General features: G+C 47.0%; 1 protein-coding gene across 1 annotated transcript in view; it reads right to left on the bottom strand.

Annotated features, from left to right (window-relative positions):
• NCAPD3 (non-SMC condensin II complex subunit D3) overlaps positions 1 to 23,091 on the bottom strand; it is a 579,984-nt gene that overhangs the window by 284,011 nt on the left and 272,882 nt on the right. Inside the window, exons 12-14 of the mRNA XM_069614114.1 lie at positions 7,304 to 7,366; positions 5,421 to 5,504; positions 5,106 to 5,179 (exon numbers count right to left, since the gene is read on the bottom strand). Of these exons, the coding sequence (XP_069470215.1) occupies positions 5,106 to 5,179; positions 5,421 to 5,504; positions 7,304 to 7,366 (221 nt within the window). The remainder of the gene's footprint in view (positions 1 to 5,105; positions 5,180 to 5,420; positions 5,505 to 7,303; positions 7,367 to 23,091) is intronic.

Below are 23,091 nucleotides of genomic sequence, written 5' to 3'. Positions count from 1 at the left end.
ACCTGCAACATTGCGTTACTTCCTGCATTCACGAGGTCAAAAGACCAGGCATTCAGAAAAGAAAGGTGTAATGCACGGAAATTCTACTGACGGGAGGAGGGATGAGCAATATGTGGGAGGAACATCCAGTCAAAAGAACATTACCTGGGACAAGTAATTTGTTCTTCGAATCAATTGTGTCCTCCCACGTATTCCTCATTTTATGATGCCCTCCCAAAGCAGTATGGTACTGGAGGAGGGAGTACACATTTTAAAGATTTGTCATGAAAGCTGTGAAGCACAATCTTCCCAAATCCTGCTTCCTGTCCTGATGCAGAGTCCAGACTATGCCTCGTAAAAGTATGTAAAGGTGACCAAGTGGCTGCCGCACAGATATAATGTACAGGCACCTCTCTCTGCAAGGCTGATGAAGTGGCCACACCTGTTCTCCCCAGCCCGTGAGGGAGGCGTCGTAACAACTGCTATCTACGGCCATGGGTTTCCTCGTTCAGAAAGTTATCCTCACAGGCCCACCATAGGCTATCCTGCGCTACCCTGCTCGGAAACCTGAAGTAGGTTGGATATTGTGCGTGAAAAACAGAGACTTCTGTGACCTAAAGGCACACTGGAGGGATCTCATTGTCAGACGAGCCTCTGGCACCAGAAATATTCAGGACGCCATGAGGCCGAGCAACCTCAGGAAAGCGAAGGCCAGAAGACTATTTGCATTCTGGAATTGGATGATCATCTGCTGAACGTGTTGAGCCCTCGCCTCGGATGGCAAGGCTTTCCCCGAGGAAGCATCCAGAACCACTCCGATAAATTGGAGCTTCTGAGAAGGTAGCATGTGGAACTTCTTGAAGATGAGGGAGAAGCACAGTCTGTGGAGAGAGTGGCAGGTGATGCCAAAATGTTCCAAGACATGTTTGGATGAACAGGCCCTAATCAGTCAATCGTCCGGGCAGGGGTAGACTTTAATCCAACCTCTCAGAGTCACTGCCATCAACTTGGTGAAAACCCTTGGGCGGTGAGGATCCTGAATGGCAGAACTCGAAATCGATAATGAGAACTGCCAAGAGTGAACCTCCGGTACTTCCTGTGCTTGTGATGAATTGGCACATATAAGTAAGGTCCTATGACATCTAATCCTGGAGCTGGAGGGCCTGAAGGATCTGAGAAAGGGTAACCATTTTTAACTTGGCCTGCCTGAGGAACTTGTTCAAGTAAGTCGAAAATGGGTCTCAATCCTCTGTCCTTCTTGGCGATCAAAAAGTAAGGGGAGTACCACTCCCTGTTCCTCTCAGTCACAAGTACTGGCTCTATAGCACCTTTTCCTAGCAGACTGAAAATCTCCTGCAAGAGGAGCAGATCTGGGATTTTGCAGCAGTTGCTCCCCGGATGATCCGTAGGCCTTCTTAAGAAGGGGAGGCAGTAACCCTGGGCTACTGTTTGCAAGGCCCAAGCATCTGAAGTAATGCCACACCATTATGCCAAATGCTGCCCGAGCCTGCCCCCACTGCAGTCCTCTGTGCTAAGACCTCAGAGTAGTTTTGATGCAGCTTAAGCAGTGGCTGAAGGTAAAGCAGCTGCCGACTGGGTGGACTTAGCACCTCTTCCCCGTCAACCACAAAGGAATTTTTTTGGGCCCCTTTGGCTGGCCTCCCGCTCTTCCAAATGAGGAGTAGTATCGAAGGTCCAACCCTTCCATCCCTGTGCCCTTGGATGGGAAGTTTGAGGCTGTTTTACAGCAGCACGAAAACCTGAGGAATGCTGCCAAATCTAACCTCTCAAGGCCTTCATCCACCTTGTTTCCAAAAAGGTGTGTGCCATCAAAGGGCATGTTAAGAAGTCTGGTCTGCACATCTAGCGCAAATGTAGACTTCCGGAACCAGCAAATCTACATGTTACTGTGCTCGCCGCCATGGCTCTGCTAACACTATCAGCAGAGTCCAACCCTGATTGGAGGTACTTGCACATTGCATCCTTCCCATCTTTAATGATATTTACAAAGCCCTCCCTTTCTTCTCCTTCAGGGATGTGATCAGCTGCCATCAAAATCACATCCCATAAAGTGTGGGTGAATTTGGCCACAGTGCAAGTGGTATTGATTGATTCAAGGGCCATACTACTGGGCAAAAAAAGCCTTTTTGCTAGGGTGTCAAAGCGTATGTCACCCCTGTCGGGATGGATGGTAGTGTAAGCTATTGCCGTAGACGTGGAAGTGGCAGTCTGAACAACTAGGCTCTCTGGGGTAGGATAAATTGAGAGGAAGTCAGGGGTCAATGCTGGATGGCTTGGTATTTTCTTGTCAGTGTCTTGTTTACAGCTCAGTTGGTGTCAGGGGACTCCCAGTTCACCATCACTTTCTGCAGCGCAGAATTAAATGGTTGCGATAGGGTCTTTTTGCAGACCTTTGTCAAGTATATCTGTTAAATCGTCCCGCTCATAGGCAGTAGCCAGTCTACCCCATCCAAGGTATTCCGTGATCCTGTTCATTGATTGTCTGTATGAGGCTTCATCGTATTCTGTAGGGTCAGTTGGTGCAAAATCAATTTCAGGGGAAGTGTCCAAGCCACGTAAGTTGTCAAAAGATTCTCAATCCTCGACTCTTCAGACACTAAGGCCTCTGAAACATTAGGGGGTCCATATTAGAGGCCAACAGGTGGAGTGTCCTGGTCTGAGGGTTCTGCCGCTTCAAAAATATATGAAAGGCTTGAAGTCTTTCTTGGGCAAAGGCTTAAAGCTTTTTTCCACCTCCTTCGACCCCAAAGGGATTGTCCTTGATGGGCTCGACCCACGACTCAGTCTTCGTGGGTAGAGGAACGGGCCTCTCCTCGACGTGAGGCCTCTCGATTGGGTCGATTGCTTTCAGCCCGGGTTTGAGGGCGCGTGAGCTTTAGCCTGCTTAGACTCCTTTATCGGCCTGGGCAGGAGCAACTGGGTCGTAACCCTTCACCAGTTCCTTCGAAGAGGCCGGGGCTGAATGGGAGACTGATTGCCAGCTTACCAGGGCAGGCCACCTTGCCGTCAGGAGAGGAGTGACAGGGGGAAGATGGTGACCTACGACGCCTCTTTTTTACCTTTTCCTCAGCAACGAGGAGTGACTGGAACCGCTACGTGATGGAGAATATTTTTTGGTATGTTCTCGGCGGCGACTCACCCCTCGAACTTTGTCAGATCTTTTCGAAGGAGTCGTGGATGGGGACTTCTGATGGGCCTGCCGGCAGAGAGATTCCCCTTTCTTCGAGTGCCTTCCCTATTATCGATTGACAGGACCCGCAGTCTGCCTTTTTATGGTCGATGCAGAGGCACCATAGACAAAAGCGGTGAGGGTCGGTGATCGACATCTTTGACCCACACTCAATGCATTTTTTAAACCCGTTGTTAGGGGTCGACATTTGCACAATAACCGTTCGACAGAAAAACCACACTGCACCGCACCTGAAGCGAAGTCAGTGAAAAAACAGAACTGATGTAACAGGCGCTATATATAGATTATCGATGACATCAGCCTCGAGAGAAGACAGTCAGTCAAGGGACATCAAGCCAACGACGCACAGCGCCCACTAACACAATAAGAATTTTTGAAGCAGCTGATCCTGGAAGGAGTTATCTTAAGATGAGGAATACCTAGGAGGACAATCCATTTGAAATGCAAGTATACAAAAAAGGAGATAGAACAGACCGAAGAACTAAGACAATGGGAAATCAAAAAAAGCACCAGGCAGGAGATGCATCAGAAAGGGAATTGGGGTTACCACAGTGAATTCATCTTTAACTTCATGTCTCCACGTAAGGAACATCAGTCTCATCATGAAAGGGATGGGATTGCATGTCACAAAATGTAAAAGAAAGGTCTGAGTGCATAAAACAAAGCTTAAGTGCAACATGCATGGAGTTACTATGGTGTGGTGGTGGGCGGGGGGTGCACAGGGTTGTGAGGGTGTGACTGAATGTTATTTGTAAACAGCTAAGAACCCAAAGGTACACAAACACTGAAAGGTTAAGCCAAGAATGGAATCGAACAGAAAGAGGTCAAAAACAGGGATAAATCCAGAAACAGTCAGGACCATTGGGATGCAAACAGCAACCATAAAACTGGCAGCAGAGAAGGGCAGGTCATAGAACAAAAACAATGTTCATGGCAGAGGGGCTCTGAGCACAACAAAAATCAAAACAGATTTGGAATTGCAGAACAAAGGAGACATTTTTCCACCAGTATAAACAGCAGGTTTATTATCCACCAACTAGTTAACGTATGCAAGTCTGTATCGTTCTTGTATATGGTTTAATAATCCCTCCTTTAGGGCGTGAGGAGGAAGAGGCGCGTTGTTGGAAATCGGGGCATGGCAGTAAAACAGTCTGGCACTTAAAAGTCAAGAAGCCCAGCGTGATTAAGACGACGGATTTTTTCCCAGAGGACTGGGGAGAACACCACCAGTACTGTCGACACCAAACTAGTAACTACCAAATTAAACAAAAAAGTCATCAAGTCCTTGTTCACGATTGAGCACAATGGTTTAATATTACTCCGTCTTCACTTATACTTTAGAGGCAGACATAAATGTCCAATGCAATGCAGGTCCTTCATCAGGGCAATATCTGACAAAGCAGAGCCAGGAATCATGAAATACATACTTGTGCTCATGTAAACCCAAGTAGACTCTGCGCGCAGCAGCAATGACGAAAGGGGCTACACATGCAGTTTTCCATATCATCCCTTTGTTCCTCAAGAAACAACCTACTGCAATCTAAATAGCTAGATTTGATTGGAGAACCCAGAATAAATGTTAGAAAGCGAGCAGGGGTCCCTTTTCAGACGCAGGATCACAGGCAGCCAGAGTGGCGATAATGGTACCTCCTGCCGTACCAGGTTTTATAACTACCTTTTTTGTAGGATTTGAATAAATGCTTGTAAACCTGTGAAGACTTGATCAGGGTGCTTAGAATTCTAGTAAAATCTGCAGATTTGCAACTTGAGGGCAAGGTTCTAGGCCTACCCCCCAAAGAAACACAAGGGCATCTACCAGTACAGATTATGGCTTTTGGACTAAATCTGAATATCCGTTCACAAGAAGGGGCAAGAGCTCGTAATGCTGAAAAAGACTGAGTGAGGAAAGATGTACCTGCAAGGCTGCTCGCCTGACATTTGTCTTCTCATCACCTGCTCGCAAACGCAACATAGTTAGGACTTCCTTTCCTGAAAAAAGGAAACAAAAATTATAAAATTTACAGAGAAAGCTATTGCAGTAACTTGCATCCATACCCTTGCTCCAAGTTCATCATCCTGGATTACTTTCACAATAGATTGCACCTGTGGGAATAATGTTTCAGCAGTAGAGAAGGAAAGCTGGCTTATTAAGGTGGAACACCAACAGCAAAAGATTTGGTGACCGGTGGCCAACCACCAGAGCACACTGAGCTCATGTAGTGAAACCTACCATCACACTCTGTGGTGTCATCATTTTCTGTTACTTCGATGGTTTTGAAAGTGGCATGCGTCTTCCGATGTTGGTTGGAGGTAGCTATGTGGAGGGGAATAAAACACTGGTCAGGTTTTTGTAGTCAAAAGGTATTCAGATAAAGACATGCTGCACTGCAGTTTCCCAAGATTTGTTGACAAGTAACCTTCAGAATGAAGAATGAGAAAACCTTCACAACAATAGTAGACAGGGTCTCCACTGTTCTGGAGAGTGCTCTAGGTTTTCACCCACTGACTCGGTATAAGGCGACTTTTGCCCAGTCTCACTATACTGCTCTCTATCAAAGACAAATTTTGCTTCCGATTCCCTTTTTTTAATTTCAGCTTTATAACATTTTCATGAAAATGACAATTTACGTAATACAACATTGGGATCCTCAGACCAAGATCAGTAAGATTACAACAGAAACACACAAATTGTGTAATTTAGCCTACACCTCACTCTGCCCTACCCCTCCAACTACTAATCCCCACCCCCTCCCTAATCAACTTAAAAGGAACGGCTCTCCTAAGTTCACCTAAACTTTGTTACACTTCTTAAGTGGACTCCAGCAGTCCCGCTCCTCAGGGGTGCCACTTCCTTTAAAGTGGGGCTCAGGCAGGCGGGCACACGCTCTGAGTTCGGGGGCCACACACCTCCACTCCAACCCCCGACTGATTGCGGACCCCTTGGCGGAAATCCTGCATGCCCAGGGGTTCAGCAAAACCCATCTCCACCCAACTGAAGCTTCAGAACCTCTAGGGCTTCAATAGTCCCACCAAAGCCTCTCAGAATTCCTTGCACCCCGTGTCTAGATCTGGCAAGGCAGGCACATGCCCCAGTGCTGGGGGCCCTCTCCTCTCAATCCGCACTTTCCAATGACCTAATGGTCAGCCTAGACCCTCGGCACGGTCCACCCCCAGAGCAGGAGTCCGGACCCAAGGGGAGCCGCCGCACCATGGTACTCTATCCCCTCAGCTGCCTCCACCTGAAGTCGTATTGTTCTCGAGACCAGGGCCAGCGAGGCGGGCTGACGCCACAATTCTAGGGGTCATCACCTTCCGTGCAGCCCTCTCCGGTGCTCAATAGTTGGTCTGGACACTCACCGCAGCCCAGGCTAGTCCCTCAAAGTCCTGGCTTCTTCTGCTGGGTGCCGCTGGGAGCCACGGCTCCACCTCTCCATAGCCTGGGGGGCTCAGGTGGGCACAGCTTGCACTTCCCGTGCCAGTGTTCCAGACGAGCCACAGATGTTCCTCCGAGTCCTGCCAGAGGGTCCGGGTCTCTCCGGTGCAGATGAAACATGGGGGGCGGGTCACCGCCAACGACCCTGTATGTCGGAGGAGCAAACGGGCCTCCCTCTTAGCTTCCACACTCTCTGGTCTGGGGGGGCAGAAGCTGCTAGACCCACCTCTGAGCCGGGTCAACTGTGCTCCAGTGCCTCCGCACCCAGGGCCTTCCCCGTTCACTTTCGGTTTCTCGCTCTCCCAAGGGAGGGCTGGTTCTCCACTTCTACAGAACTGATTTCCTCTGGATTTCGGGCCAAGTGAAGCCAGTCAGTTCAGCCGTGCACGCACCTCAGGCATAATTTCAACTCCGTGGGGGCACACTTATACTCTATAGCGCCCCGGGTGACAGAGGCGTACTTTCTTCCATCCGCGTGCCCCCTGGTCCTTCCGATTCCCTTTAACACAGACTTCAGGATGGGCAGCGACAGCTTCCTGCTCAAATGACATAGGAAATTCTACACTGCAATCCATGCCCACAACAACGCTGCATGCTAGGTTGATCAATAGCAGCTGGATGACAAAAGTCACTTGCTTGGAAACCGTGCAGGACTCCCACTCCACAGAATACTACTTTACCTTCACTGCTGTTGGACGAGTTCTCTGCAGACATGATACTTCCCAGAACTGTAGGGCTAGCATCTGAGAAAGATGAGGAACAAGTGGAAAGTAAATATCAGGGGAAATTTATGTATTCTTGTTGATTTTCATCTTAATAATGTTAAAAAGTGCACAGCTAAGTATTGCAATTCCACAGGTCACCACATACAGCTCATTCACACTTCTCATTACACATGCGTCAAAGCCAATGCATGCTGGTCAACATGTGAAGCACTTGCACAATTAACACGCAGGTGACCACATGGCTTGAACAGTGCTCATTACACACATCCACACAGATTATAATCCAGGGGTTTACTTCATTCATGCCGAATAACTAAGTGGCAAGACGACATGCAACTGGCCAATGTTGATCTTTAAGGAAAGTGGATTACCTCTCCTAGCACAACATTACGCCTATGACCTGTATACCTTGCTGCACAGCAATTCCCTTACTGCACATCAATGGCACATTGCTACAGCAGCATCCAGAAGACCGAATAGCACGTCATGAAGACCCAGCAGTGCAGCAGCATCTGAAGACTACACCGCAAATAGATCAACCCCACATGGAATTGGCCGGACAGGACATGTGTCACACTGAAAGAAGCAGACCAGCTCCAGAGAGACAAGAGGTTCCAAACCCCCACAGACATTAACTACACAGGCCCTTATCTCAAGAAACATGCAGTTGATCACGAGTGGATTAGTAAAGAGGAACAGGCTTTCTTATGCAAGACTCATCCCAAGAGCACAAGAATCTGTTGTCTCCACCAGGGACCGATATTGATTCTTTATTGGAACCGCTGTCGATCTACACAGAATTCTTCCTTGGCTAGGCTTGGGGTGTTTTACGGTCGGTAGTCGTGTGCTGTTGTGTGAGTCTATGTGTGGTTTGTTTTGTTGTTGCAGTGTACTGAGGTTTGTGCAGATTGTTGTGTTGTAGGCTTGTGGTTGTGTTTGTGTTTGTTTAGAGTTTGAGAGATGTATGCAGATGGGTGAGATTGTTAGTGGATTGGTTAATTGGCATTGCTGTCCTAGCAATTATGTCTAGGTGTGATGCTTGCTATCCTTCACTATTCCATCTGAGTGTGGCATCTGCTAATCTTCAATATCCTACCTAGATGTGCGGCAGACTAGTGATCACGATTCCATCCAAGTGTGGTACCTGGTAACATTCACAGTTTCATCCAAGTGTGGCGCATGCCAACACTCACAAACCCATCAAGGTGTGACGCAGGCTAAGTTAAGCATTCCATCTAATTGCGGCACATGCTAACATTCACAATCCTATCTTGGTGTGACGCAGGATAAAGTGAAGAATTCCATCCAAGTTTGCCGCATGCTAACATTCACAATCCTATCTAGGTGTGATGCGGGCAGTTGAGGATTTCGTCTAGGTGTGCCACATTCTAACATTCACAATCCTATCTAGGTGTGACGTGGGCTAAGTTAAGCGTTCCATCTAAGTCCATCTAAGTTTGGCACATGCCAACATTCACAAACCCATCCAGGTGCGACTCAGGCTAAAGTTAAGAATTCCATCTAGGTTTGGCGCATGCAAACATACACAATCCTATCTAGGTGTGACGCGGGCTAAGTTAAGCAATTCATCTAAGTGATGGAACATGCTAACATTCAAGGATATAGTGATAGAGAACCAGGACATTCTAGTAACCATGGATGTCGAATCACTATATACGTCAATCCCTCAGAGGGAATGCTTGGAAGTACTAGGATTGATTCTAGACACAAAGGATGTACCATATTTACCACCAACAAGCTTTATTCAAGAATGCGCCAGACTAGCAATGAGCGAAAATGTCTATTTAAGAAACACATTTACAAGAATCTCATGGGTGAGAGTGTGGGGGTTGCTCCGGATGTGGCCAACCTATACATGGCAAATTTTGGAAAATGTTCCCATCTGGCCCTGACAATGGCCTTAAACAAGAATTAGATGGGAAGGTGGCCGTCAGGAAACGATTTATTGACGAGGTTTTCCTCATCGGGAGAGGTTCTGATGAATCCCGGACAAGATTCTTTGAGTGGATAAATATCTGTGATCCCAATATAAAATTTACTATGGAGAGAGACCATCAACAGGTAAGTTTTCTAGACCTGATGATTAGAAAAAAACGACAGTATTAGAAACTACCCTATTCAGTAAGAAAACTGACCAGAACAGTCTCCAACATTTCTCGAGTTTTCACCCTAATGGCCTCTAACAAAATCTCCCGTATGGCCAATTTTTGCAGATTCAGAGAAATTGCAGTGTTACTGATGATTTTCGATATCATGCAGATACCCTGAAAGAGAGACTGATCGACAGAGGTTACCCAAAGAGGATGGTAAAACAACAGTGCAAGAGGGCAGCTAATACACATCGTGAGATATGTCTAACAACCAGGACTAAACCAGACATTGAAAGATTGGTATGTGTTTCCACGTTCTCACCCATTAGTAATATAGTCAAAAAAAGCATCAACAAAAATCGGCATCTGGTTAAATAGGAAGGCAGTTTAGCTAAAAAAAAAAAAAAACACTGTTTGCCTTCAGATGCAATGTGAATTTGAGACAAAAACGTGTCCACACATAATGAAAAAAGAGTGGAACAGACAGTAAGAAATCAATGGGGCCTTGAACCCATTGTGGCCCACTTTAAATGTGGAAACTGTGGCCTGCCAATTCACAGAAACCAGAAAATCATTTGAATGGGGTTAAGTAAAGAGGAAAATGATGGTACACACAAATTGCTTGACAAAAAAGAATGTGTTTACATAATTATGTGCCCATGTAATAAAATCTATGTGGGCAAGACGACCCGCCAGACACGCCAACGTTTATCAGAACACCGTTCTTGGATACGTAATAAGATCATGGACAAGCCCCTCGTGGAACATTTTCAGCCAAAGGGGCATTCTGACAGATCAGGTGGTTTGTTTTACAAACCTTTAAGACACCCACGACAGGTGGGGATATGTCAGCTATACTTCACCCTGCTGAACAGAGATGGATATACACTCTGAACAGTGTGAAGCAAGTCCTGAATGTTTCCATTGAATGGAACAAGCTGATACACACTGGAACATCATGATCCAAATAGGGATGTAGATCAGCTGTGTTATGGGGTTTCCCATGGCTCCATCCGTATTTTTTGAATGACATACAGAGTGGACGCATCGGATCAGGTACATTATGAATATGCATTCGGTTTGTGGGGTGCCATATGTCTGATATCGATGTAGCAGCCCGCCATTTATTGTGTAGAATCTGGGCTTTGGTTACACATGTGAGTGTATACTGGAGGATGAAAATATCGGATGCAGCCCGTATGAAAGTGGCCAGGTAGTCCTCTATCTATGACGATTATATATAACGTGGGCTGAGCTACACCCCTTCATTTTCACTTTGTTTTTGCGGGCGTGCAGCGTACGCTTTAGCAGAATTGAGACCCTGCTGGGAGGAGAATGGTTTGAGAACAATGAGGTGAGTGCGATCATTGATCAGCAATACATATCATGCTTCTGTCTTTGGGACCCGTGTAATTGGCCCGTGACTTGGAGTCACAGTGCAAGGACAGGAATTGGGATTCCGTAGCAACGTTAGGGTGGGATTCAAGATAGGTTTACACTCACGTTGATACGTGGTCACTAATGATGTGTGACTAGACTTTTGTGGGAAGTCGATATTGACCCTAGCTAGTACCACAGACAGGTGTTCACACTGGTAGCCGTAGGAACGACGCCGGACCAGTCGGAGAGATGCCGAGTGTTGGCGGCGGCAGGCTTGTGTGTGTGCGCCTCTAATGTCCAACCATGACATTTTCCGTATCCATGTATGTAATAGGACGGAGAAGCAGTAATCTTACAATTGGTTCCTAATCCCCCTCCTTGCATTTCTCCTGCAGTGCATTGAGCCTTTTGGAGGACCAGGTCTGACTGCTCCGTAACCTTGCATGATTTAAACCACATATAGGGTGAGTAAAAAGGGACAAGCAATTATGGAGTTCGAAAGGTGTGTTCTGCAACTGTGGAGAATTAGTTAACTTCTGAAGTAGACATAGTGTCACACATGAGTGATTGGCGGTTTTTGGTTTTTCTCTAGTGGATACTGGAGACCACGTGTGAGTGGACCGAAAGAACTTATTCGAAGTGAAGTTCCATTGAGGCATCCCATCCATGGGCCATGAGGAGTAAAGGACTAATGTAAGTCATGTATATACTCTGGAGCACACATACTTAAGATCCTTTCTTTTGTGAATATTGATTTTCAGGTGCCTGTAATTAACAGCAGTTACCTGGCGGATACATTTTCCGGCATCGACACTACCCCTGACAGTCTTCGTTAGAGGGCAGTGTGGATGAGTACCCTCAAATAGATGGATACACACAAGTTAGCTGTGTCGCGAAATAGTGAAGATCCCGAGGAAGCTCGGAGAAACAATGGACCTAGTTGGGTCCTAGCACGACCGAAACATATGTAGATCAGATAGAAAGCAATTGTAGCTATTCTGTGAACAAATGTACATTTATATACAGAAGAACAATACTGGCAACTGATGGGATTGTTTATGTTCATGTGTGATCATTCATGTTTCACATTTTGTTGAAATAGAGGATATTCGTGGTATGTGTGAAAATATGAGCGAGTAGAGACTGATGTTAAGAAATTGATGATGTATAAGTATGTTTTCAACAAATAACATTGAAACTGTTTTTCAATATAAAAGATTTTTTTTAATATGAATTTATAAAAACTAATTTTTAAAGTATTATCTCTAGCCTCATTTGTGCCTAGGTCAATTGTTTTCTTCCCTTACCTGCAAGTGTCAGGACAGCATAGACCACCTGGGCGCAGACACAGATCTAACCCTGCTAGAGGTCAATTTCACACGTGCACAAAGCAGTTCAGTTTTCAAGGTGGTGATGGTGGTGGTGTATAAAGAGAGCATTGAATTGTCAACATCCAATCCTCCCCGCCATTTCACAACGCAATTGAGAAACCTACACAATAGAGATTTCATGAGTAGAAGACACTTTACTAAGACTGCAAAGACAGTTGCATGTAGATTTTAAATGTCAGAAAGTAGAAACAGTCTATTTCTGGAATACTTCCAAAAAGAAGGAATCTCTTCTTTTGAAAACCAGACAAGTAATTATAACACCACAGAAGGAAAGAAACCCTCCAAAACCAGCTATCAACTAAAGAAAAATACAATCATTTAACTGTTAGTCCCCAAACTATTCGAGGAGACTTCCAGGTAGAGTTGGGATAGCCCAAGAGGAAGAATGTAGGCAACTCTAGGGAAAACGAAAGACTGTATGGATTTTCTCAGTTTTGCCCCAATCCTCCACCCGCCCCCCCCAAGAAGTGGAGAGTTAAACAGGAAAACATTATAATCTGATCCACGCAACACACTCACGGGAGTCTGTGGGGCTATTATCAGCTACTGAGGAATACCTCAGGCTAGTTTCCCCAACACCCCCACCCTGGACAATATTTTGTACCCAGACAAGCAAGACATCCGGTAGGTCCATGGGAAGGGCATCGAGATATTCCCAATGCGCCTTTTTATTTATCTATTGCATTTATACAGCGCACACAAGCCCTCAGGCATCAGGGTGCTATAATCCAGTTACATGATACCCATTAGCTGGAGAAGTTCTTAGTACAAGATTAAACATTAGTACCTGGCGAGAGTCAAGCAGAATGCAACAGCAATCTCGCCGGGTCCTTACCGAACCGAGAATCCTTCGATTCTCGGCCGGGATTGCAGCTGCTTTGTCCTCGGCGGGGGGCGTGGCTGCCCCTCAGCCAATGAGGAGGCTCGAAGCGGGGCCATCCCCGCTCCGAGCCTCCCCACGGCTGAGAGACTGCCTTCGCCCCCCGCTGGGTACTCAGGTAAGCTTTTTTTTGTTTTCCCTTCCCTCCCTCCTCCCTACCCCACCCCACCCCACTTACCTTCTTGCTCCTGCATCCCAGGTGGGGGACGATGGCAGCCTCCAGCAGTGTGTAGACTCGGAGCGGGGCCATCCCCGCACCGCGCCTCCACACAGCTGGAGGCTTCCATCGTCTCGTGCCGGGGACGCAGGTACTTTAAAAAAAAAAAAAAGTTATTCCCCTTCTCCTCCCTCCTGCCCTCCCAACCCCACTTACCTTCCGCTTCTTTTTTTTGGGAGCGGACGCACTGGGAACACTTGTGTTCCAAGCACGTCCGCTCCCGATGGCCGCCATGGAAAGGGAAAACGGACTCCCGTTTTCCCTTTCCCGGTTGCCATTTTCTTGGTCGTCTTTTTTTTTCCTGTCCCAAAACGCCGCAGCTTTTCGGGACAGAAAAAATTGCCTTTAGTGCCCCTGTCACGCATGTATTGCGGGCCAGGGTACTAATAGCAATATGACTGTCGCGGCAGGAGCATTACCAACTCAGGAAATAGGTATTGGTAGGTACAAAGTAGATGTTTAAACAGAATGATACAGATAGGCACGGTTTATCCGTAAATTACAAATTACAGAAGGGGAGGTTGGGGGGGGGGGCATGGCTTGACAGCCATTTAGAAGGTCGCATCCAGAGTTGCTCCTGCCGATCCTACATTGATCCTGGGAAGATGGCGGCTTGCCAAGAACAAAGGACTGGGTGAGCCGGCTGGGCGGAGGAACGTACCGGCTGTTGGAAGGGAGGATTCTGAGCCGTGACTGCCTGCTATAAACATAAAGGACTTAATGCGGATAGTGTGAGTCGGAGGACAGAATACAGCATACTGCGCACAACACCTTCAGTGTCAATCGTGGGTGCCACCCGCAGCCCACCCTGGCTGGTGGCTGACGTGGTGCGGAGGCCGGGTGAAGAGGGCTGGCTGCCCCAATGGGCACTCCGCCAGAAGCACAATTGGGAGAGGAAGAGTCGGGCTGCAGCGTGCCTCTGAAGTGAGCACTGGTAGTGTGGAGCGGGCCAGTCGCCGACTGGATGGCACCAGCCAGTTGTGGGGGACGCAGCCCCATGGTGGCGGTGGCGCGGAATAGCTGCGGGGCCAGAGAGGAGACGGCGGAGTCCGGGAGGATGTCCGGCGAGAACAGAGAAGAGGACCGAGAATCATTGAATATCAAATAGGGCACATAAGTAAACCTCAGCTGGAAATGAGGCCTCACGCGAGCTGAACAACGCATTGTTAGCTAGAGGTGCAGCTTCCAGCGCGGTCCGTCTTGGAAAGCGGGACCTGTGTTCATTAAACACTACAGCCTCCAGCGTTTTCCTGCCGTGAGGAGTGCGGTCTGCAATACGGGGAGATAATACAAAATAAGATGACTCCCGTTGTGAGACTACAAAGTCAGGAGGATTCTAATAGCTACGTGGGAATGAGGCAACAAAAGACAAGATAGCAGCTTCCACTGTGGTCCGGCAGTGCAGAGAGGTACAACAATAAATATGGGACTGCGGGCTCCACTATGGTCCGCCCTGAAATAAGAGCGGCCCGCGCATTAGCAGGAAAATAAAGCTGTTCCCATTGTGGTCCGCCCAAGGTTAGGAGTGCGGCCCAAGGGAAAGGCAAAGCAGCGCTCAGACAGCACGCTATGCACAACAAGGTCTGCATGTATACATAAAAGGTGCTGAGCGTATGACGTCGCAGTTCGGAAGCTGGAGGAGCAGAACGTCCAGTAAATGAGCGAATGTCAACTTTGTATCTAGCTCGCCGGAAGATACAAAATGGCCGGTGCTAACCAAGGGCTGTATTGTAAGTGAACGCGACGCGGAGTGGAGTGTCTGGTTACAGCTCGCAGCCCTGAAGCTGGCGTAGTCGGAGAACATCAGAAGCATCAACCCTGCACCGAAAGGCGCCAATAGACCCTGTGGTCCGGACGTCTGGAGCCATTCTGTGCCTCTGCAAATTACACAGACCTTGGGCAGCGAAGGAAGACGAGCTATACCTGACCCGATTGCGAGGAAAGGCAACAAGTCAAAAGGCAAGCAGACAACCATGGAAGCTTTTGCGAAGGGACCGACGGTAATGACAAACGTGGTGAGCAACAACGGACAGTCAAAATGAAGAAGCAGACTCGGGCCATCAGCTGATCCTCAATGCCATTGCAGCCAATGATATATTCTCTTCTCTCTGGGCCGAGGATGCTCACTCCTCCCTGTCCTCCTCCAATCTAGACCTACTCTACTCTCCCACCTCCTTCCACCCTTCTCGCAAACCTTCCCAACCTTGGGCTTTCCTCTCACCTTTTGTCCATGCAGCACCTCCTCCGTCGCCTTGAACGACACTGGCTCAAATCCCATTCTTTGGCTAATCAAACCTCCCATTTCTCATATCACTCTTTATGACTCCTGCCTCAAATCTGCCAAACGCTCCTACTACACTAACCTCCTCCACTCACAAGCCACACACCCCCGCTGAATTTTCCAAACCCTCTCTTGTCTTCTTTCCGCTCCTACCCCTGACCCCTATGCCAACTCTTCTCTCTCCTTCTGACTTTGCTGACTTCTCATCCAAAATTCTATCCCTGCGCCAAAATATCCTCCTTGCCCCCTCCCTCCTCCTCCTCCTCCTCCTCCTCCTCTCCTCTCCTCTCCTCTCCTCTCCTCTCCTCTCCTCTCCTCTCCTCTCCTCTCCTCTCCTCTCCTCTCCTCTCCTCTCCTCTCCTCCCCCTCTGCTTGCAGGTCTAACTTCTCTCCTGTCACTCCGTCCTGTGTTTCCCTTCTCCTATCCAAAACTCACCCTACTGCTGCCCCCTCAGATCCCCTCCCCACCCCCTTATTCCTAAGATTTACCCTCTCCTCACTCTCTACTGAACTACTTTCTTCAACACTTGCCTCTCCTCAGCCACCTTCTCTTCAGCCTTCAAACATGCTACTATCATCCCCATCCTGAAGAAGCCTTTTGCTAACCCTCTTCTTGCTTCCAACTTTCGTTCAATCTCGCTTCTCCCTTTCCTCTCTAAACTTCTTAAAGGCCTAGTCTACTCTCCACTCTCTACTTTTGTATCCACTCACTCTTCTCCCCTCCCCCTCTCAATCTGGATTCCACCCGAAACCCTCCACTGAGACTGCTCTCACTTATTTTCTCAATTCCCTCCTTACTGCTCGCTACGCTAGGCAATCCTCTGTCCTTATCCTCCTTGCCCTTTCTGCTGCCTTCGATACCGTTGATCATCCCTTACTCCTCCCTATTCTTTCTTCAGCTTCAAAGGCTCTGTTCTCTCCTACCTCTCCAATCGTTCCTATGCCGTCTCATGGGGCGGCCGCACCTCCTCCAACATTCCCTTGGACTACGGTGTCCCCCAAGGCTCTGTACCCCGCCCTTTTCTTTTCTCACTTTATACATCCCTTCTTGCCCCCGTTATCTCTTCTTTCATAATCTCTCACCATTTCTATGCAGATGAGACAACTTTTTCTCTCATTCTCTTCTTTCACTCCCGACCTTCATCTTACTATATCTTCCTGCCTTACGGCTATCAAAAACTGGATGTCATCCAACTTTCTCTCCCTCAACACTAACAAGACTGAAGTCCTTTTCTTTCCTTCTAACACACTTTCCCCCCACTGCCCCCATTTCATCCACTTTCCCACTTCCAATCTCCCCATCTCTACTCATACTCGCAATTTAGGTCTCCACTTTGACTCCTCCCTCTCCTCCCACCATATTTCCCTCACCTCGCGTGCCTGTCATCACCATCTCTTCAATATTTGCAAGATCCGCTCCTCCCTCACATTCCATGTCTCTAAACTCTTAATCTCCTCCCTCATCTTCTCCTGTCTCTTCTACTGCTCTTCTCTCCTTTTTGGACTCCCTGCCGCTCGCCTCGCCCCCCTCAAATCCTTCTACCACTCCTCCATCTGTACTCTGTCTCCTTGGTCCTCGTGATTCCATTTCATCCTCGCTCTCTCTTCCCTTTCACTCCCAACTTAAATTCCTATTCCTCTATCTGGTTTTCAAATCTCTCCATGACCTTGCACCCCCCTATCTCTCTTCTCTCCTCTTACTTTACACTCCCTCCCGCTCTCTGCTGATCTCTTCTTACTCACCGCCCCCCCATCCCATTCGCCTCTTCACGCTTCCGTTCTTTCCAGCTCCTAGCCCCCCAACATTGGAACTCTTTACCTCTCTCAATCTGCTCCATCCCCTCCTGCACCTCCTTCCGCACCTCCTTGAAATCTCTTCTACACCCCCCCCCCGACCTCCTTCCCTACCATCACTCCTCCCCCACTTCCCCTTTTCCCTCCTCCTACCCCCTTGGAAATTTGAATCTGAAAATTGTTATTTCATCTTCCCTCAACTACCTCCTCTCTCCCTTCCTCCTCACCCTTCCCCTCACCCGTTGCCATCTAGGTAAATTGTTCTACATATTGTTTCTTTAGTTTGTTTCATGATTGTAAATATGCTTCTTTAATTATTTTTGTATCTTGTTATATTGTAAAGCGCATTGGATTAAAGCACTATATAAACCTAATAAACATAAACAAACATATGCAAAGATTGACGAAGTGAGGATTGATGTTGGCCTGTTGCAGCAAGATGTTGGGGGACTAGCTGAGTGTACATCTATGCTGGAAAAGCAGGTGGAAGAGAACACTGCTGATAAGACACAGATGTCAAAAGGAAGTCGACATACTGAGGCAAAAGGTGAAGCTGCTGGAGGATAGGGCAGATGACGCAGAAGGCAGGACGAGACGCGACATCATAAGGATTGTTGGCCTCCCGGGGGGAATGGAAGTTATCGACCCTACCAACTATGTCGAGAACCTACTGCTGCAGGAGCTGAGAGATGGGAACCTGACGCAGGGGTTCACCATTGAACGCGCACACCGATCCCCTAGTTGGGAAGCCGCCACCTGGGGCCCCTCCGAGGCCCATAATAGCGAAGGTTTGAAACTATAAAGATCGAGAAAAGATACTTGCATTTTCTAGGAACGGAGGCGACATACAGAGGACTTCTGCAAAGCTGGCCAAACATCCAGACTATACATTCAAGGTCCAAAAGAGTCACGCACAATTAATTGTCACGAAAGTGAGACTTGAAAAAGCAGGTCTGAAATATATGCGGATATAACCTGCCAAGTTGGAGATCATTTATAACGTAAAGGCCCCGTTTTTTGAGACGCCATCGAAAGCACAGGATTGGATGGACAATGTCCAGATCTTACCACTGGACGAGTGAAAGCAGAAGCGGAGAAGTGACTGGAATAGAATGTACTTAGTAATGTGGACGCCATAGTGGACCAATGTGAGATTACTCATCTAAGCAAGTACAATAGCTCTGACATCATGACTGCTAGCTAAAGGCAGGAGCACCAACGCAGGGGAGGAGACCACCTACCACCCCATTTCCTTTGTTTATAGGATACGCTGTTGCACCCAACTGCTGGTAACCAGGACCCCCGGTCAGTGGGAGGTTCTGAGGAGAGGAAGCAGGCAGAGTTTAAGAATGCATTGCATTGTTGGACAGTTATGGTTGGGGGGAGTTTTGTTATATGTTTGAGGTGGGGGAAATGTGGGATGCGGGGGAGGGCAGAATGGGAGCCTGAAATAATAAAGAAATTGCTACACACTGTCCGAGAGCTAACGGGGAGCAGTCACAGGACTGCAGAAGAGGTTGAGGGGGAAGATAAAAAATGGGTGAGGGTATAAAAATCATGACATGGAATGTTCGAGGTATGAATAGCTATGTTAAGCGGCTGAGGGTATTTTCTTACCTGAGAAGCCAAAAGGTCGGGATAGGTCTGCTGCAGGAAACGCACCTAAGCGTATCAAAACTTAAAAAGTTGGGAAGCTCATGGAGGGGGGAGATGGTGGGCTCTACTTAGTCCACTTCCGCAAGAGTGGTCTTAATATGGGTTAGCCCCACCATTCCATTCAAGAGATTGGGTACCAAAGCAGATATGGGGAGGATGGTTATATTACATGGCATGCTGGAAAATCAGGAGTTACGCATAGTCAAGAACTACTCCCAAGCATGATGCCAGAGTGTTCTTTAGGTTTCTGTATGCACGGTTGGCCCCCTATACGGTCGGAACGGTCATTTGGGGTGGTGATTTCTGTTAGGCAGAATTGCAGGCAGTACCCCTCTGGTAACACCACACACAATTAGGACTACAGGTGTAAGCAAAAACCGACACTTTAACTCAAGGTTTCTTGGTAAAAAAAATATTTAAACATTTATTTACACAGTCATTTAGAAAACTTTCACTAGTAGAAATCAACTCAATATTAAACACCAATGTACTACAGTACCAAACGCTAAGTTATAGAGACAGTTTGCGCTCCCCTGAAAAAGGAGCCAAATTGTACTTCAACACACAAGCATAGGTTTGTACAAAGGGTTAGAAAACACTTTGTTTAATTAATGCAAAGGTTCAATGTACCAGAAGGGTCAATTCGATTCAATAAGCCAGGCCAAAGTCAATAGTCCAGTGTTCTTGGATAGGTTAGCACAGTGCTGGTACAAATGGAGAAGTCTTTGTAAAGGTTTTTAGAAGTAGTTCAGACGATAAAGCAAGATATGTCGGGTCACAAGCTAATTAGGCTTGCGAGTTGGGAAAGTTGTACGAACTTCCAATGCAAGAGTTGGGATCTCTCAACCATATAGCACAGTACCTTAAAGTGGAGCAAAAAGAAGCAGCTGAAGACGTTGGTTCCTGGCACCTGCAGGTCTCGCTGTTCCTGAGCCTCAGTCGTTGGAGGACGTCTGGCTACTTCTGCATTGCACTGCATCGTCGCAAACAAAATGGCGTCACTTCAGCTCAAGTAGCTGTGGCTTTCAAACACAAACTGGTGTTCTTCCCCCTGGTAAACCTTAACCAGCTCCGAGAACAGTATCCAGGCATTTGCTGAGTTGATTGGTCCTACCAACTCAAAGGGAGAAGCTGTCCTTGAAGGAGCTTATCTGTCGATTGGAGATCTGGCAATTTGGGGTTGCAGTAGGGCTTCAGCGGGCAAACCAACAGTCCAGTGGTTGCAGCAGCTGTCCTCTTCCAGCTCGTCTTCAGTTCTTTCATTCCAGTGGTCGACTCCGCCTTCCAGTCCTGGAGACTCGCCTTTTAAACAGTTTTCTCCCATTCACTCCAGCCTAGCTGCCACTCACCCAGCAGGGTGGCTGTCCTTGCCGGACAGACGACAAATCGCGCCAGAGTGCATTTGGGTCTCCTAGGAGACTAAGCACAGGGAGTTTCGGGCACCTCCCTCACTTCCTACCCATCCCAGACAGTCAGGCGCCATGGGCGGACTTCAGTCCTGAAGCCCGCCAAAGGCTCACAAACAAAGGGACCAAACCTGGTTTGGCGCGCAGAGTTAAACTCTAGGACCTTTCCACAAAAAAACAGTGAAAAAAGATGACTGGAGTCTCTTTTTACAGAGGGGGTCTTGGGCGCCATATTGAAAAACATGGCTACCCCGATTTTTAGTTACCGGTGTTCACGGTCGGGAAAAATCATGGTAGTTCGTTCTAAAACCACTGCCACCAGCCATTTCAATAGGAAAGGGTAGCTTTTGACGGCTACAAGAGTGTTTAGACCTAGAGGATACCAAGTAACCCCTCCGGCACCATATAGGAAGATAGTCTGTGCTGGATCTATGAATTTAAAAAGAAAAGACTAGTAAAGTCAATATAACTTTACATTCTCTGGGGAACAGTAGTCCATCCCAGAGAAGGTATTTAAACCTTGGGGAGTCCAAGGGACACCCCTGTGCCACTGAAGGTGCAGTGTGACAACAATAAAAAGATGGTGCCTTATGGGGTTATCTAAAACTCCATAATAAAAACATAAGAGTAAAACACATCAAGAATACCTGAGAGAGTGGGAAAAAAGGCTCACACTCTCTCCAGGGGAAAAAGTATTCAAAATCCAGGAAAGTTGCTGGGGGTCTCGACGGTGAAGGGAAATAAGCACATTTCTGAGAATTCTCCCTAACAATTGCAACTGTACTTCGGATCCCACCGTCTATTGGTCCGACACCAAATACAAATGTCCAGCTCTGCCGGCTAAGTTCCTGCGTACCCTCACACAACGCTTTCGGTTGGAAGACGTATGAAGGTTGATACATGGGGACAAGAGAGAATATTCACACTACACCGCCCCCCATAAAGTCCACACTAAGTTGGATTATTTGTTTGTGGCACAAGAATACATTGGGGAAATTGCGGGGCTCGAATATAAGGCCAGAGTTCTATCAGATCATGCACCCTTGGCAGCAGTTTGGAGGGTGGTGCACCCCTGACCGCCCATACCCATGTGGAAATTAAGCAACGAGGCACTTGGCGTTCCTAGAACACAGTAGGAAAGCCACGGCTGAGTTTATTAAGACTAATGAAGGTAGCGTGGAGCGGGTGGGCACGGTTTGAGAAGCATATAAAGTGGTGATCAGGGGCGAGATGATAGCCACGGCAGGGGGAATACAGAAGATCATTCCCATTGACCTCACCGATGCAGAAAAGAAGTTGTTGGAAGTGGAAAGACGGGGGGAGCGGGCAGGTCCAACTAGAGGAAATCAGATTGCGGCAGATGTGTATGAGACACTGGGAAAGGTTGGGGAAATGTAATTATGCAAAGTATGTGGAAAGGAGTCATGTGCAAGGGGATAAGCCAGGGAGAATATTAGCTTGGTTAATTAAAGACAGAAAGCGAGATCCCTGATACATCCCATCCGTAATGCAGAACTGGAGGCAGTCACTACGCAAGACGGAATAAACAAAGTTTTCTCAGAATATTGCAAGGAACTGTACAGGGACCCTCACGGGGCGCCAGACGAGGGAATACAGGATGCGCTAGACCCGATCACTCTGCCGAGGCTTGATGAGCAACAGAAGGGCATTCTGGAAGAGCCAATTACTCCAGAGGAAGTCGTGGCCACCATTAGAACATTATATCAGTCAACATTAAAACATTTTTGAATACAATGTTCATCATTTTACATTTGAGGTAAATAATGTTTCTCATAGAGAAAGGTTAGAAGTCTTTGTAATTTAGTTAATAGTTTAATCAGAATCTCTGATTTTAGACATTTGTTTATATAATATGTATTCAACATACAATGATTTGTGATACAACAATTTTGATACACATTTGTTCAATCGACAAACATTCTTTGTAGACATTTTTAACAAAAAATTATGATGAAAGTAAAGGAGCTCAACATGTTTCGAGAATGATTTTTTTTCAGGAGCAAAAAGTCTGGTCTTCCATTCACAAATTCAAAACTCATTTCTATAAGACAAATTTGAAAATGTCTGTTACTCTAGGCTTTCTTTTTTCAAATTATGAATTAACTATGCTCAAAACTAAATACTGGTTATGGGTACTTCACCTCAAATTGTTCCTCTTGGGGATCGTCAATACACTTTCCTAGTGCTAATGATGATTTTTCAGGTGTTACCTGTGGAGTATACATACGTAATTCTGATTAAACTATTAACTTAATTACGAATACTTCTAATCTTTCTCTATGAGAAAGATTATTTACCTCAAATCTAAAATGATGAACATTGTATGCAAACATTTTTTAATGTTGACCGATATATTTCCTCAGTAAATACAGGTGTGCAAGGGACGGCAGTGTCCATAAAATATGGACACTTTGTTAGTTTAATTGATGATGTTGATTTTTGATGCCAGAATCACTTGCCTCTCCCTCGCACCCTTAACTAGATAAAAGCTTCTGTTAGCTATTTGATAGCTTGATATAATTTGACAAGAACGACTTACCATCGTTAAGTCTGGTGTGCTTGGCCACTTCCCAATCCTGTGCACCATTAGAACATTATCCTCGGGG

This window comes from Ambystoma mexicanum, chromosome 9 (genome assembly GCF_040938575.1).
Source record: "Ambystoma mexicanum isolate Mex_15411 chromosome 9, UKY_AmexF1_1, whole genome shotgun sequence".
NCBI classification, from domain to species: Eukaryota; Metazoa; Chordata; class Amphibia; order Caudata; family Ambystomatidae; genus Ambystoma; species Ambystoma mexicanum.
Note: the sequence above shows the minus strand (reverse complement) of the source record. Positions and strands in the feature narration are given on the sequence as shown.